The following is a 17,281-nucleotide window of genomic DNA, read 5'->3' as shown; positions in this document are numbered from 1 at the left end:
CAATGATGCATAAATCCAACTTTACACGTTTCGAATTATACTATTCTGCTTAAATTATGTTCACAATTCTTATATTTTGTGGCAAAGTGATAATTGTGCGAGAAAAGAAAAAAAATACAAAATTGTAGTTTATGCACCTTGACTTGCATAAAGCCACAACTTGAAGCCGTTTAAGCTGTGTTGTTGAGCCATGGTTGTGAGCTGTTAAAGCCGAGCCACTCCTTTTCCAAAACCCTAGGACAAAAAAAACGTTGTTTTTGCGTTGTCTCTGTCCTTCATACTTGGGTCGTCAGCTGAGTCGGCCGTATTTTACCATTGTCAAACTTAGGAAAAGTATCCTGAAGTATACTCATTTGATATTAATGTATTTTTTTTTTTCCTACGAACAAGATCATTTTTCCAATGGGGTTTTTTCACCTGACAAGATTTTGACGACGCACCCATTCTGAGTTGACCATAACTTTGTGTGCATCCTACTTCCATCCTAAAGATGTTAAATTTTGACTAATTACATTTACTCACATTTTTCCTTAGAATATGAGTCTTGTTCTGTACTAAGTTTCAATTTTGTGAAGTTTACTCCTATATGTAGTTTCTTAATTGAAACTAGCGTGTTTTCTATCAGTACTTATGGAAGTATAAGAAAAACCCAATGGTCACCGTGCCTTTGGGGCAGCCAAAATCCAAGCCCTTTTCTACAGGGCCCAAAACATGAAGCCTTCCTCCCTTGCTAAGAAATCTTTCTTCAAAATTTGGAATTAGAAACAGAAAAAATGGAGGAAAATTAATAGAAAAAGTTTAAAAATTTTGAGTTTTAATCAAATTAATAAAAAATGTTGTAAATAAATAGTACTATGAGTAACTTTTTAGAATAAAGATGTTATTTTTATTAAAAATCAACCGTGGTTAAAACTCCCCAAATGATGGACACTTTTTGGATCAAAGCTTTCCCGGAACGCAGAGAGAGTAGCGAGTGTGCGATGCAATGGGCTCTTCTCTCTCCTCCGCCATTCTCATTCTTCTCTTTGCTTTCTGTCTCTCTCTTTCGACCCTCTCACTTGCCACCGAACTCAAAGGTATCTATCTCTATATTGTCAAATTTTGTTCAGTATTGCTGGTCGCCGCCTGCTTGCTTCCCGAGAAAATTTTAGGAAAATCAGTGAAATTTTGATGTTTGAGTGTGTGGCTTGTTTACTTATTTCCATTTTAAGAGAGAAAAACTTGCACTTTGACTTGCTCTGCATTTATTTGCTTACTACGTTTTAGTCTCACTTTTGTTGTTTCTTTACTTGTAAGGCAGATAGAGGTTTAGGGTTTCGTTATGCCTCTTTAGGGTTTATTTCGGTTGCTGTATTGCTTGAGGGAAATGTCAAGTTGTTAGCGGGTTAGGGTTTAAAAAATGTCGACTTTTTGGCCTTTAAAGTGGAATGTTAGTTTCAATATTGTAGTTTAGCGTGATACCCTTTTGGGTTTGGTCTGATTACATATGTTGCACCTTACTGCTCGATGTCGTGTTGCTTTTGAGTTTTTAATCTGCTATAGCTAAACAATATGTCCATTATAATTTTAGGGATTTGAACTTTGAAGAGTTCGAATATCTCGTGTACTTTGGTGGTTTGTTTGCATATTTGAAACTAACCTTTATCAATGTTAAAATCACAGCTGTTGATATTAAAAACCCAGTACTAGAAGTCATCCCCGCACCTCTTTCTGAGCACTCAGCTGTGCCTGGTTCTAAAGATGTTTTATTTTGTGAACGGGCACGAGTTTCTGGTACATCCAGGTTAAAACTTGGGAGTTATGCAAGTTCACTTAAGATCACATTGTCTACATCTCTTGTAATCCCGGAGAGGTTGCATAGCAAAACTCAAGTCTGTTTTCATAGGTGAGTGAAATGTCTCATCTTTACTGTGACAATCATTTTGTTTTTTTTAGGATAATTGTGTTTTATTGGTTGAGTTATGAGTGCACCATATGCTACCCCTCCCTCCCTCTCTCCGTTTCTCTTTCCCTTACTCATTTTCTCAAGTTGCACTCTCACACACACGCACACCTTTTTTGTGTGGATTGTTTTGTCTCACTCATGAATTTTTTTACAGGAATAATACGCTTGGATTATGTCAGTGTGTAGAGGATGATTGGAAAATTCTTCAGAAAGGGTTATGGAGTTCTGTCATGTCGCCTTATGATGAAAGATATGTCGATGTCAAGTTCATTGGCAAAATACCTGGCTCTGTCACCATAACTGTTGAAGAAGGTCTGATAAAAATAAAAGTGTGGCTGACTATAATTGCTTATGCTACAATTTGCAGGCTCTGATGGTTATCTATTTTTGTCTGTACAGATTTTCAGAGATGGCGCCTTGTGTGTCTTGCACTGGGATTTACTTTACTATTGTTTGCACCAATTGTCAGCAATTGGGTACCTTTTTATTATAGCAGTTCAATGGTTGTAGGAGTTTTTCTGGTCATTATAATCATTCTCTTCCAGGTAATTTTTTGTGTGATTCCGATGTATTTTTGTTTGACTTGCATGCTTTTAGTTTTTCATTGGGTAGTTTGAATTTCAGATCTCCTATGAAACGAATTGTAATTATAGGATTTTGTGATCATTATCTTTTCACCTGAAGTTTTAGCTTGCAAATTTGTAGGTAATGTTTTGCATCATTGTTTGTCTTTAATCTTTCAGGGAATGAAGCTGTTGCCAACTGGAAGGAAAAATGTCCTCTATCTTACCATATATGGATCAGTGGTAACAATTGGTGTCTTGAAGTTTACTGTTGCTTCATGGTAACTTATTAACCTCATGTAATTGACAGTACAAGTAATTCTTACAATTTATATGCCTTTGACAGCTTGGAGCAGGATCTTTCCTTGTTCCTCAGTTTTCACTGATGGTAAATTCTGTTCTTTTGAGTTTTGGGCTAAGTGAAGAGATGCATAACCCAGTAAGTATTGGTTCCCTAAATCTTATATTCGCAAAATTCTCATAAATATCTGTACAAATTGTCTGCTTCTGAAACTTTCTCTTTGGATCACTTCATTGTCTTGGCTTCTTGTGTTTTTCTGCCAGGTCTCTATATTTTTACTAGTGGGAATTATCCCTGCGGGAGCTGCATTAGGGTACTGGATTGTGAGGGAGTTTGTTGTCTCAAAAGATGGGACAGTAGATGTTGGTATAGCACAATTTGTCAAGTGGGCTATGCGTATCATTGGAACAACCTCCATCTTGCAGGTGTTCTCTCGCATTCCTTTTGGCTGTATTCTTGATATTCGAGTACAAATGTTTGCCTGCTTAATTAAACTATGTGGGGTAGAAATTTGTAACGGTACTTTATGTACCTTGCTAAAATTATTTGATTATGTACCTTGCTAAAATTATGAGGGACTTTTTATAGCCGATATGTGTGAAAGGAGAATCATTGGAATTTTTGGATAATAGGGCCATGTCCTTGTGTACTAAGATTTAGCTAGTAGATTATTGGACACTCAATACTCAGTAGACATATACAGCATGTCACTTTCCATAGCCAAGTACAATACACCTAGATTGTGTTTCTTGTCTATTACTTGTCCCTTTGAGGATCAATTTTTAGATCATAGAAACACCATTTATTGCCTGGCACCATTAGGACAATGTTACTTCAAACCTTTTTTTAATTTAAATTTGTCTTATGGACCCACAGGCACTTACGACTGAATTGGTTATTCAGTAATCTTATGTTAAAGTAAGTTTTACAATTTGATGTAATTGCCAAAATATTTGGTTATTGATTCTTTTCATTTTCTCAGAGCACTCTTGATACTCCTTTAGCAATGGGCGCTTTGGTTTCTTACTGGATTATCATGAAGTTGATTACTTCTCTGAAATGGCATCGCAAATCGTAAGTCATACATTCTCTTGGCATTACAGAAGTGAATGCATTTTAGCCGAAATCATTTTTAACTTTTTGTGTGGAGCTATATTTTTTTTGAAATAAGTTTAGATTTCTGGTTAGGTTTTGTATTTGGAAGGTAAACATTAGCATTCCCTGAAAGCTCAGTTAGATGAATGGATGTGTCCCCTGATCATTGATAAAGGGTTCTGTCACATTAAAGCATTTTACCATCATTCCATGCAGTCATCAGTCGGATGCTGGGAGTGGGAGTCCTTGGCTGCAGAAGGGAGAACAAGTCAAGGGTAGACAAGGTCGTCCAGGATTTCTTAGCAGGAGTCTATCTACTTGGTCTGACTCTCCTGTTAAAGGTATTTTTATTTTATGTGCTGTTACGTTTATGCATATTTTGACTGATTTGCCGTTGCAGCTACTTAGTAGTTGTTTTGTTATGTACTTCAACAAAGAGTTTGTGTTGGTTATTTGTTCTGCCTATTTAGAAAAAACTGAGTCGACATGCAAAATGCAGAATATCCATTCCCTTTTCAGCTTTACATATCATGCAAGAGTGTAGGAGTGTATGGTCAGCGTACCATTGTACACTTTAAATTAAGCTATTTGTTTCTGTTTGTTGCACGTGTCATGACATTCATACAACGAGGAGCGTGCCAATGCTCTTAATCAGGTTGGACAGACTTGAAGTCATTACTAGAGATGTCATTTAGGTATAAAGCTAGTGTGTGTAGTATCGCGTTCATCCAGATAACTAACTTTCCCACATTCGTACCTAACCATGTGTTTAATTGAATTTAGTCACATGTATACAAGAAACATGATTTGATTAACTCATATTCAAGGACAATATCAATAAGATGATCCATAACTAAAACAAACACCAAACTGGAATCCAAGAACATAGAAAAATGTTCACAAAGTAAATCAAAATTACTGAGGGGATTCGGCCAACATGGCTATTCATGTCAAAATTCTGCTCTTCCAATGGTGTTCGATGGAGTAAAATTGTTTCACATATTGACTACGAGAATGGTACTCCTCAACGACATTGGTAGAGGCACGAACAGGTGCATAACTAATGATCTATTCTATCGAGACGAATGTAGATTCTGCAGGGTTGAGGTTCGGGAATATTATCCCTTATTCTTGAAGTTTTAGGTCTTAGGTGCCAAGGATCACGCTTCGGGCATGATGCCACCCGTTGGCAGATCCTGATTTTACCATATGTTGTAAAAACAAACTTGAAATTGGATTGTGAGAGAGATAGACCGACTTGGGTTTGGTAGGCTTTAGTCGAATCGGGAGGAGTCTGTTTGGTAGGCCTTTGCCGAAGTAAAGTGCATCTCTACCGAAGTAGAGCATGCCCTTTGGTGCATCCCTGCCGAAGCAGGGCATAACCATTCGGTAGACTCCAGTCAAAGCTGAGTCTATACCGTTTTCTCACATTTATGGTAGTAATCAGTTCCAAGAATTTGGTAAACTTCCGCTTTCTACACTATTGTTTTAGGAACGAGTTAGAAACATGAAAGGACGAGAAAAATATTCTCCAATCAAAATTCAATTGGATTTATAAACGTTAGAATCACACTTATTCATCGACGTAATCACGGTGTGCGTCAGACAATATCTTTCATGATTAAACGATCCGTAGAAGTGAGCCAAAGAGCCATGGAATCCTCATTCGGGAGGTAATTCCGTTTGTAATGCTTCGGGCATAAGTCTTGGAATGAAGATCATGGCGGAGGCTTGTTTAGCTCTTCCATGCCATTGTTGGTTACAATAGTTTCTCATCTTCTTGATAGTCAAGTGGAGATTCATGTCTTGTACCCACATAAAGTGGTTTGTGTTAGAAACATCCAAATCAGTGAGATCGAACTTGTGACGGTTCGACAATCCATTGAATGGAGGGAACAAGCTTGTGAATAATGCTATAGGATATAAAATATCCATAAGCATCAAAGTTAGAACATTCGGGTTCTAAGACATGGTATACATGAAACCTTCGGGTTTTCTTGGGTGTATTATAACTCTAATAGGATAATATCTAGTCTAAGAGATGTGGTACAATCCCATAAGGATATCCTAGATATGTTAGGATTTACACAATCACATTCCTAATCTAATAGGAATGCAACATTTTTGTTATTTTTATTAGGAAAAAAAAGTTTTAGTAGTAGCTGCAGGGCAAAAAAATGGTGAAATTATTTGAGTTAAAAGATAACAAAATTAAGTTTTGTTATTCTAATACAACTGTGGATAATTACACACACACACACACACACACACACACACACACACACTAGAGAGATATTCCTATCAAAGCAAATCAATGCCCCAAAAGATAGAAACCCCTCAAGGAAGGAGGGATCAGTACTACTAAAGACTAAACTTCCGGAAAGATAAAAACCCTTCCATCACTTCCTAGAAAGTCATCCTAAAGTTCCCGGATATTTTGTTACCATTAATAAAGTAACTTAAAAACTTAAAAACAAAAGTGGCATTTATTTTATATAATATATATAGTAGTGGAGATGAAGAGTTGACTTGTAGCGTATCATATGGCACAAGTGAACGCATCCGCGTCTGGTGATCTTCATCTGAATGTAGACGATTTCTACGTTTCCGCACTCTTTGATGATGAAACTTATGACGAGTCTGAACTAGTTTCAGATTCCAAGTACGCACAAGATTTGCAGTTCCAAGAGGCTCTAATGTCCTCTTCTGCAATCACCTCCCAATCGACGCACAATGGCGGTTCCTCTTCCTCTTCATCATCGGCAACAATCCAAGCAACCCAAGCAATCCAATCCAACCCACCACAACCATCAACACAAATCCTTTGTGAGATTTGTGTTGAAATGAAAGAGGCTGATGAGTTTTTTCAAAATGAGGGCTGCGTTCACTCCTTCTGCTCTGACTGCATAACCAAGCATGTGGCATCCAAAATCCAAGCAAACATTCACATAATTTTGTGCCCCGGCTTGGACTGCAGGGCTGTGCTGGAACTTGATGCTTGTATGCCAATACTTCCCAAAGAAGTCATAGAAAGGTGGAATGATGCCCTTTGTGAAGCTATGGTTTTAGGGGCACAAAGACTCTACTGTCCTTTCAGCGACTGCTCAACGGTTTTGATGATCGACAATGAAGGTGAGGAGGCTGTAAGAGTGTCCGAGTGTCCCATTTGCCATAGACTGTTCTGTGCACGATGTCAAGTCCCTTGGCATCCAGGAGTTGATTGTGAGGAGTATCGGAAACTTAACGAGGACGAGCGAGGGAGGGCGGATCTTATGGTTAAGGAACTTGCAAAGCAGAATAAGTGGAAGCGGTGCCCTAGGTGCAAATATTATGTGGAGAAGGCTCAAGGTTGTTTGCATATTACTTGCAGGTCAGTTTGTTTAATTTGATAGTAACTGCACAAAGTATATTAGGCATAGGCAGTTGTTGCTTATTTAGGGCATTTTATCTCTAATTGACATAAAAATTTCATCAATAATTCTCGTTATCATCACAATTATGGTTTATCTTGTTGAGAGTATTATCTAACATAATATAATAATATCAGAGCAGATTAGCCACGAGTTAAACTTGGTGGCGACACATTTTCTTATGTTTGGTTTGAGTGACTCCACATATGATGAGGCATGTAGATAGGGTAGTACTCTACATCGGAAATGGAAGCCTTGCATTAATAGTTTTAAAAATCTTATCGTCCCCACAAATTGCCAATTAGTTGTCGGTGGGATGCACATTCTAACACACGAGTACTTTTATCCTTAACAGGATTTAGATGATGGATGCGTTTAGTGATGGAATAAGTTTAATGGGTTAAACAGCTAATTAGTTTTGACTGATGATGTTGAAATACTTTATTTAATTGTGGTTAATGTAAGGTTTGATGATTTTAGATAGATTACTTGGTGGGAGTTGTGTTTACTGTATATTGTATTTGCAGGTGCCAATACCAGTTCTGCTATGGATGTGGAGCAGAATGGACAAGTACTCATGGTGGTTGCCAGTGAGATTAAGTCACGGAAGGCACTCGGCTTGAAGGCGTGTTACTTGTTTGATGACGCTAGAACTTTTATTTATATACAGAATCGTCAAAGGTCCATCAATAAGGGACTTTTGCTTGTAAATTTGCTTCCTAGATATTTGAGGTTGTGTGATGTGTAACATTGCTTTGAATTCCCTTATTAATGTTATTGAGTTTTCTCTTTTCTTTTGTTTTCTTCTTTCAAAGTTGGGTGACATCTTTGATCAAGTTTCACAAAACCCCATCTCGAAATTTTTTTTCGGAAAGAGGGCCAAATAAAATGAAATCTGAAAAAAATTTCCCGGAAGGAGTAGCTGAGAAAAAAGACTACCCTTTGATGTCATCTGAAGAATAAGAAGAGTCTCAGCTAATGATTGGGAAACAGTGGTTGAAGATCGGAAATGAGTATTTCGAAATTCCGGTCGCAACCTCTTCATGGTCTATAGGTGTTCTATTGAGGTTGTATTTTACTAGAATTTGATTTGGCTGCATAACTGCCTTGTTGTGGTTCCTTTTGATTCGTATGAAGTTTTCAATCCTGTGTTTTTCTTTGGCTTTTGGATCATTTTTCCTCTCAATTCAGAGTTTAATTGAGCTAATCAAAGGAAGATTAGAAGTATGAACCTCTAAGGGTTTGGTTTGGGATTGTGATGTTTTTAAAACAAAAAAACAGCTTATTAAAAAATCTGGAACATTAAATATGTTTGATAAAAAAAACATAAAATAAAAGAAAGTGTTTACAAAAAAAAAAACACTGCTATAAATGAAAGTAAAAAAGCATAGAAGCACAAGCAGGGTTTACGATGCTTTTAAAAAAATGTTTTTTTTTTTCAAAGCATAGTAATCAATGTTCATTTTGACATTTTCATATGGCAAGTATACCCCCACATGTTTTACAAAATTACAATCTTTACTCTTACATTATTGTCTTTGACAATTATTATAGCACATTAAATATCATATTATTTTTAGTCATTTAACATATTCAAAGCAATTTATATAAATGTTTACCAAATACTCAGACAATTTTTATTTTTATTTTTTATTAAAAGTACTTTTACAAAAAAAAAAAAAAAACCAAACACTCAACAGCTTTATTTTACAGCTGTTTATTCTCATAGCACAGTAGAAGCAGTTTTTTTTAAAAAGCACAATAATACCAAACTAGCACTAAGATTATGGATTTGGTTTGCATTAAGAATTTAACATAATTGGGGTACTTCGAAGGGATTCTTGGGTGCAATCGGGTTATATCTCCTTATTCAAATCATGTAAAATGTAATAAGAGCGACGTTAATAGAGTGATATACACGCAATTAATTTAGTTAGATTCTCAATAATATTTGAGTAGCTACAACTTTTTATCTCTTACTGAATCAACTGTATTACTTTTGTCCCAAGTAATTTAACCTAAAATCTTAATGCAGAAATTAAATAAATAAAAACAAGGGTCTAATACTCATAAGTAGTCCTCCAAGTCAAACCTACAGTCTCAATGCGTGCATTAGATGAATATACTGTATCAAGAATTAATATGCATAGTGAATCAGTGATGCGCCTCGCTCATCGGCGGACGGCACACTAAGGAATGTCTCGCACAATGGGAAGCTGTAATCACTACCAGTATATGCAGTTATTCTGCATTCTTTTCTTTTCCAACCATGATCAGCTGGAGGAAGAAGAAAAATTTACTGATATGTACGAGTCTATTTTTTAAGTATGTGTGTGCCGCACTGGATGCGTTATGTACACTGTTCTACAAATTCCTGTCTAGCGCCGTCTAAACCCAGCCTAGGTATTAGGCGGCTGATCAACAACCTGATTACTTCCTAGGCGTTGAAAATTAAGAAAGTGTGTCTAGACATGCTTAGCTGCCCGCCAGACCCCACCTAGCTGCCTAGACGCTAAGCCCCAACCTGCCACCTGATTAGTGGCTAACGTCTTTTAGAAGCTTGCTTCTGTATAGGTTATTGATGACCTGCAGGAGAAGGGTTTGTTTTGATGAATCCACACGCTTTCTTCCAGCTACAATTTCAAAAAGAAGACAGCAATTTCCCAAATGAGGTATTTTCTTTTCCAGATCAACATCTCATTTTCATCTATTCCTTTTTACTTTGCTACATCTCCACTTGAAGCTATATTTATCAAATTGCCATTTATTAAGGAGGAAAAAACACTTGAAGCTATATTTCATTTTCATCTTTTCCTTTTTACTTTGTTACATTATTTATATTCCTCACATCCGTCTATTAAATCTTTAACTTTCAACTACTAAGTATTAAAATATTCATCTATAATTATTGATATCGTATTGGCGTGTTAATATGAACGGGGATCCAGACATCGACATTATATATGTTGTTAATATAGTTACTGATATATTCTTGGTATGGCAATCACAATCAGTATAGTGTTTAGTCTATAGTGTTTAGTCTCGTGCCACTCCACAAGCAGTGAAGCAAGTTTGACAGACACAGGTAATATTTAAATAAAATAGAATTTATACTATTTTTACCCATTTTCTTAAAATGCTCATAAAGTTTACTAGCCTTATCAATCTCTTTTGAAAAAAGTAAAATCATCACGTCCCTACTTTTCCTTTATTTACAGTAAACGACAAAATGTGGATATCCACTTTTGATAAATGCATAACGAACTATCATTGCTATTTATTGTGATATCGAAAATATATGTGTAGTGGAATATGAAGTAAATAAGATACAAGGTTTGGTAAGTGTGCTTAGGCCGTCTCCAACCGAAGGATCCAGAAGGATAGATGGCCGAAAATAGCTCGAAAATCGTCTCTAACAGAGGGCTAGGCTAGAGGGCTCGTGGGCCCCACGAAATCTGAAAGGGCCAAAGGCCTTACTTGAACTTCTTCATCAAACTCCTCATCTTCTCGTCTCATTTGAGCCCATTTTCTTCCAATTTGGAATTGGATGAGGACCCTCAATTGGAATCCGAAGAAGATCCAAAGTTAGAATTCATTGCAAACTTGAATTGAAAGAGATTGAATTCAAAGTTGTGTGAATTATAGCCCAATATCCACCCTATTTATAGCAAAAAAAAAAAAAAAAAAAAAAAAAATTCAAATCCAACGGCTAGCTGACGTCACTTAGCCGTTGGATTTGAATTTAAGTTGTAGTTTTTAAATAATAAATTATGTTTGGCCCTATGGCCCTTGGTTGGAGACGGTTTTTTTGTGACAGGGCTAAAACAAGCCCTATGGCCCTTTGGCCATTGGTTGGAGATGGAGGCAAATATGGCCTTGTAATGTTCATTAAAATATTAATATCCTGGAGGGCCAGAGAGCTAAAACGAGCTCTTTGGCCATCCCTTGGTTGGAGATGACTTTACGTTCTTGAGATAGTAGTAGTACTTTTTCTTATTATAAAATAAAATAAAAATGCTAGGAGAACGCATTTGTGTACCACGTTATATCATTTTTTTTTTTTAACATTTTTATGCCAAAGACTCTAAAAATGCTTTTTTGTTTATAATTATAAAATGTTATCGTTTGAAGCATAAGTATACACAATATCATATTGAAAACGAAAAACAAAAGAATGTACTAATTGTGTACATAGCTGACCAAGTGTGACATTGGGAAACTAGGCTCTCAGTGTCTTCAAGCTCCTCCACAGTTAAGAACTCGAATCGACGACAAATCGTACTTATCTACATCGGGAAACTTGGCGATCGCCAACACGATCAGTGGCATAATTGGCACAAAACTAACTTTTTACTTGTCGATCAACCCCAACTGAGAAACAATCTCAAACTTATTCATCATTAAAATGGCAAGCCCTAGCTCTAAGCCCACAAAGCAACACCGAGTTCAAAGAATAAATATGAAAAAGCGGCAACACGAACAAAACGACGCTGTCACAAACCCCCTTGTGCGTTAGCATCACCTGTAAGGAATACATTCCTTACGTATACACCACAGTCAAAGATCTCTCAGACATGCTATGAAGTCACAAACACAAGAACATCAACTACCAACATAAAGATAAATATGAAAGACATACCTGCAGCACTAGATGATGAAGCCATAATAGCCTATGAAAATAGTTATCCTTCTCCTCTTTGCAATACTACGAGTGCTCTCAAACAATAGGGCTTTGACACAGAATGAGCATTGTATTGCGAGAGCAATGATTAACGTTTATGTACTCAATGTTCTCCTTACTGATCTTCTATTAGAATCAGCATAGAACACAAACATCACAGTTTGAATCAAACATGTGTATAAATACAATCCTAATACGCACATGAGTCCTTAAAACCTGGACTGCATTCAGAACTAGTAATCCTACAAGAAACATGTTTACTTAAAGCTTATTAACAAGACTTCTTCATATCAAATTCAGACACTATAACCAGCACTGATGTCATGTTCATACTCATACTCTAATATTCTCCCACTTGAGTATGAAACCTGACAACCGGTTTTGTTTGAAGCATGGAAGTGATCACCAAGTCTGAATTAATCATTAACCTTATCTTCACATGCCAGTCTACCTATACATTTCAAAGTACAGGACTCCAGAACTCCATTTGCACACTTACATAATTTATTATGGAGTCACAGAACACTTAATTTGTATCTTGTAACCATGTGAATCTTGTAGTAATCTCAAATTATATACCTCTCAGTCATTCAAGCTAATCTTAACTTGTCAAAATCAAGAGTCTAATTATCAACTAATAAAAGTTAACGAACCATCATATTCACAAAAGAAAAAAACAATAGTTCTCAGAAAAGCCTCAACAAAATCTCAAATCAATTTTCTAGCAATCCAAACTGTCATAAACAAAATAGTCTTCATGAACAATTAATCACCCAAAAGGAAAAAATGAACACTAATTGAACCAAAAGAAAAAACTTAAGCTAGAAACTAACTCAGTAACTTATACCAACAACTAAGTAAACATCTTAAAGTCTGCAGCTTCAATATCTAAACATATCAAAGAGGCATCAATAGTAGTCTTTAAGATTCATGTTTTTGTTCACTCCCACTTGTCAAAAGATTCCAAAACTCCCATCTTGACAACATGTCCCTTGAACACAGTATTTGGTAATGCTTTTGTAAGTGGATCTGCAATCATCAAGCTAGTTGACAACTTCTCTAACCTTAAGAAACTTGACATCCATCAATCTAGATGCTGAAGTCCTTTTATTATTCTTAGAGAAAAATACGGCAGCGCTGTTGTCACAAAACATCTTCACAAGTCCCTTAACAGAATAAAAAATATTCATCTTAGTGATAAAGTTCCTGAGCCAAACTGCTTGCTTCATTCCTTCAAAACATGGTACAAATTCAGCTTCCATTGTCGATGTTGATACAATGGTTTGCTTAGCACTTCTCCAAGAAAGAGCAACTCCACTCGTCATGAATATATACCCACTGGTGGACTTTCTCTCATCCTTGTCTCATGTAAGGTCTAAATCTGTGAAACCAGTCAATTCCAATGAATTTTCTCTACCATATACCAGCATATGCCCTTTTGTTCTCTGCAAATACCTTAAAACTTTCTTTACAGCAACCCAATGAGCCTCACCTAGATTTGATTGAAACATGCCTAATAAACCAACAATGAATGCCAAGTCTAGCATAGTGCAAATGTTAGCATACATAAGGCTACCAACCAATGAAGCATAAGGCTTTCACTTCATCAGATTAACCTCAAGTTCATTCTTGGGACACTGATCTTTGCTAAACTTATCTCATTTGTTAATTCGAACATCTGCTTTGTTACAATTCTCCATGTTGAATCTATTCAATACTCTTTCAATATAACCTCTTTAAGATAAATCGAGAAGTTTTCTGTTTTTATCTCTCACAATTTCGATTCCCAAAACATAATGAGCCTCACCTAGGTCCTTCATATCAAAATTGGTATTAAGAACATCCTTAGTTTCTTGCAGTAATTGCTTGTCTGAACTAGCAATGAGAATATCATCAACATAAAGAACTAGGAAAATGAACCTAAAGCCCTTGAACTTAACATAGATGTAGTCATCTATTTTTGTTTGTAAACCCTTGTGCAGTAATTACTTGATCAAACTTGTGGAACCATTGTCTTGAAGGTTGCTTAAGTCCATAAATTGACTTATTAAGCTTACACACCATATTTTCCTTCCCCTTTTCAACAAATCCAATAGGCTGAACCATATATAATCTTCCAATATGTCCCCATTCAAGGAAGCTGTTATCACATCCATGTGATGCAATTCCAAATCAAAGTGAGCTGTTAATGCCATAATAACTCTTATTGAGTCTTTGGAAGAAACAGGTGAAAATGTATCATTGTAATCTATCCCTTCCTTTTGAGTGAAGCCCTTTGCTACTAACTTAGCTTTATACATCTCAATTCTTCCATCAACATCTCTTTTGGTTTTATGAACCCATTTGCATCCTATAGGCTTGATTTGTGATGAAGTATCCACAAAGGTCTAAACATTGTTCTTGAAAATTGAATACAATTCTTCCTTCATTGCTTTCTGCCACAAAATGACTTGAGTATTCTGCATTGCTTGATTGTAATTCACTGGATCATCTATGTCACCTAAATCAAACTCAGCTTCATGCAAATAGACATAATCTTGTGAAATAGTTGGCTTTCTAACTCTCTTAGATTTTCTCAGTGAGGGTTGGATAAGTAACTGATCTGAATCTAGAGTATGTTGATCTTGAACTTGAATACTATGATCACTGGACTATTCAGCCACTTCTTGAATATCTGACACAATCACAGTTTCATCTATCTCATGGTTGGAGTCACAAGTAGATGCAGGTAGCTTTAGCAAAATTGGAATCGACTCATAATTCATCAACGACAAAGTTCCATCTAGTTGCTTAAGTTCTTCAAAAACAAAACTATCTTGAACAAGGTCTGATACATCTTCATCCTCCATAAACACTGCATTGTGAGTTTCCTGCACTCTAGTATGTGCTTGAGGGCAATAGAACTTAAAACCTTTTGATTTTTCAGAATATCCAATGAAAAATCATGAGTGACTTCTGGAATCCAACTTCTTTTCATTTGGATTGTAAAACCATGCTTCAGTTTGCAACCCCAAACATGGAAATGATCAAAACTAGGTCTTCTACCTGTTCACATTTCAAAATGTGTCTTTGGAACTGCTTTCTAAGGAACTCTATTCATAATATAGTTAGCAGTTTTCAAAGATTCTCACCAAAGAAACCCTAGTAACTTGGATCTACAAATCATGTTCCTTACCATCCCTATCAACGTTCTATTTCTTCTCTGCTACCCCATTCTGTGATGATGATGCCATGATAACCTATGAAAATAGTTAACTTCTCTTTACAATACCACGAGTGCTTTTAAACAATAAGGCTTTGACACAGAATGAGTAGTGTATTGCGAGAGCAGTGATTAAAGTTTATATACTCAATGTTCTCCTTACTGATCTCTTATTAGAATTAGCATAGAATACAAACATAACAGTTTGAATCAAACATGTGTATAAACACAATCCTAATATGCATATGAGTCCTTAAAACCTGGATTGCATTCCTACAAGAAACAGGTTTACTTAAAGCTTATTAACAAGACTTCCCCATATCAAATTCAGACACTATAACTGGCTCCAATGTCATGTTCATACTCATACTCTAACATCACCCCCTTCGGCAAACCTGTTGTCCCGGATGAGTAGGGTAGGGCGATGACATCTTCTAGGCTAATGTTAACTGCTAGCATGTTGCTTTCATCGACTTCAAAAAAGTCGGAGAAATGCAAACAACTCGTATCAGGCGGAGAGTCGACGCACATGAGCTTAACATTGTGACTGTCATGACTAAGTGACGATAAGTCCTTGACTTTGTCGTAGTAACATGTTAAGGTGGTGATGAGTTTAGCTTTTGAGGCATTAGCCTATTTTAAGATCTTAGCATGTGTGAAAAAAGGGTTCGCGACAGTTGTCATGGCACCGCGAAAGGAGGCTTGGAGAAAGGCAAAGACAAACTCCAGAGAGTTGGGCAGGAAGAGTATAATGACGTCAACTTGTTGAATTCTTTGTTGAGCCCTGAGGCAACTCTGCGCATGTTCGGTTCCACATCAGTGTACGTGTAGATGTTTCCATTAGCACCGTTGATGATGCAGGGCTTAGAGCTCGAGTGGTTTTTGTTGCAGAGGCAATAAGAGTGGAGAGGGAAGTGTTTTAGGAGGGGGATGTCGGGGAGTTTGGATTGGTAGACAATGTCATTTTGGGTAGTTTCTATAGCCATCTCTTGGTAAAAATGGGATTATCCAAAGAGAAAAAAGACAACAAAATGATTGGTTTGTTTTGAGCAAAATTAGAGCTTTTATAGGCCCATTGGGATCTTCATTAATATATACAACATGAGATGTGGTTGGTTGGGGGGAGAGGAGATGGCTAGGCCCTAGCCCATTGTCCGATTAGTGCCTAGCGTCTTTTAAAACTGTGTCATATACAACAAGGGGTGTGGTTAGTTTTTTTTTTTTGGGGGGGGCGGGGGGGGAATGGGATTATGGAATTGTTTGGGGGTGAAACCATGAAGGTGAATAATTGGAAATTGGATGAAAACATTCGGGGTTGGTGAATGATGATGATTGGAGGTGGAAATGTGGGTGCATGGGTTTTGGTTTGGGGAAGGTCGGTTTGGATGATGGTGAGGTTAGGACATTTTCTAAATACCAACCACTGCCTTTACCAACTACTGCTACATGATTTAGGAGTATAGCGCCTGAAAGATTTGGCAAGGAAGTGATTTTTACATATTGTTTTTGACTTCTCATATATTGAATAAATTAAATAAAGTTAAACGATTAAATTTAAAATATGGGCATGTAAAAGGCTGAAGGATGTCTGAAATTACTTCGTTTTAAGCCCTTAGGGTTACAATATTGATTGATGAATTGCTTTGTTCTATCAGATTTAATCAAAGTTTCCGAACCACATTTTCTGGTTGTGAAAATAGAAGATCGATTGCTAGATTAATTGTCATTATAAATAGTTTCTAAAATTGACACATTCATCAGTGATTATTTTGGTTCATGAACTTAAAAATCGATTAATGCAGCATTTGAATTTAATTACAAAGAACTGATGGGCCCTTTTTTTTTGGTTGATGTGTGGACAATTTCCAACATGTTATTTTTCCTAGTTCATCTCCTAAACCGAGTATTATTACTCCCGTAAAGTGAGAAGGGCCTCCATTTTGCATCTCCTCTTCATGCACAAGCTTTGGCACTCAAAAAATGTGTGCTTTTGGCAAAAAGAAAGGGATTTAAGAATTTAGAGCGATTCGCTCTAGGTTTGGAAGTGTTCCTTAACAGCCAATCGTTAGATGATGCTTTACAGA

At 36.5% G+C, this 17,281-nt stretch overlaps 1 protein-coding gene and 1 pseudogene across 2 annotated transcripts; one reads left to right on the top strand and one right to left on the bottom strand.

The window, feature by feature from the left end:
* Positions 1 to 907: 907 nt before the first annotated feature.
* On the top strand, positions 908 to 8,108 carry LOC137739511 (uncharacterized). 2 transcript variants are annotated; one of them, XM_068479105.2, is made up of 11 exons: positions 908 to 1,076; positions 1,663 to 1,885; positions 2,100 to 2,257; positions 2,345 to 2,490; positions 2,689 to 2,751; positions 2,855 to 2,947; positions 3,073 to 3,234; positions 3,792 to 3,883; positions 4,121 to 4,245; positions 6,560 to 7,274; positions 7,842 to 8,108. In XM_068479105.2, exons 1-11 carry the CDS (start codon positions 986 to 988, stop codon positions 7,906 to 7,908), a joined length of 1,935 nt encoding a protein of 644 aa, XP_068335206.2. In that variant the 5' UTR covers positions 908 to 985; the 3' UTR covers positions 7,909 to 8,108. The 2 variants fall into 2 exon arrangements, with proteins under 2 accessions (XP_068335206.2, XP_068335205.2); XM_068479104.2 differs by having other exon boundaries at positions 918 to 1,076; positions 6,554 to 7,274.
* Positions 8,109 to 11,550: 3,442 nt separating this feature from the next.
* Positions 11,551 to 16,183, bottom strand: LOC137740684 (4-coumarate:CoA ligase 1-like; annotated as a pseudogene).
* Between the last annotated feature and the right edge of the window lie 1,098 nt (positions 16,184 to 17,281).

The sequence above is a fragment of the Pyrus communis genome, chromosome 9 (assembly GCF_041283825.1).
Source record: "Pyrus communis isolate YQ-2024b chromosome 9, ASM4128382v1, whole genome shotgun sequence".
NCBI classification, from domain to species: Eukaryota; Viridiplantae; Streptophyta; class Magnoliopsida; order Rosales; family Rosaceae; genus Pyrus; species Pyrus communis.
This window is presented reverse-complemented; position numbering and strand designations above follow the sequence as displayed.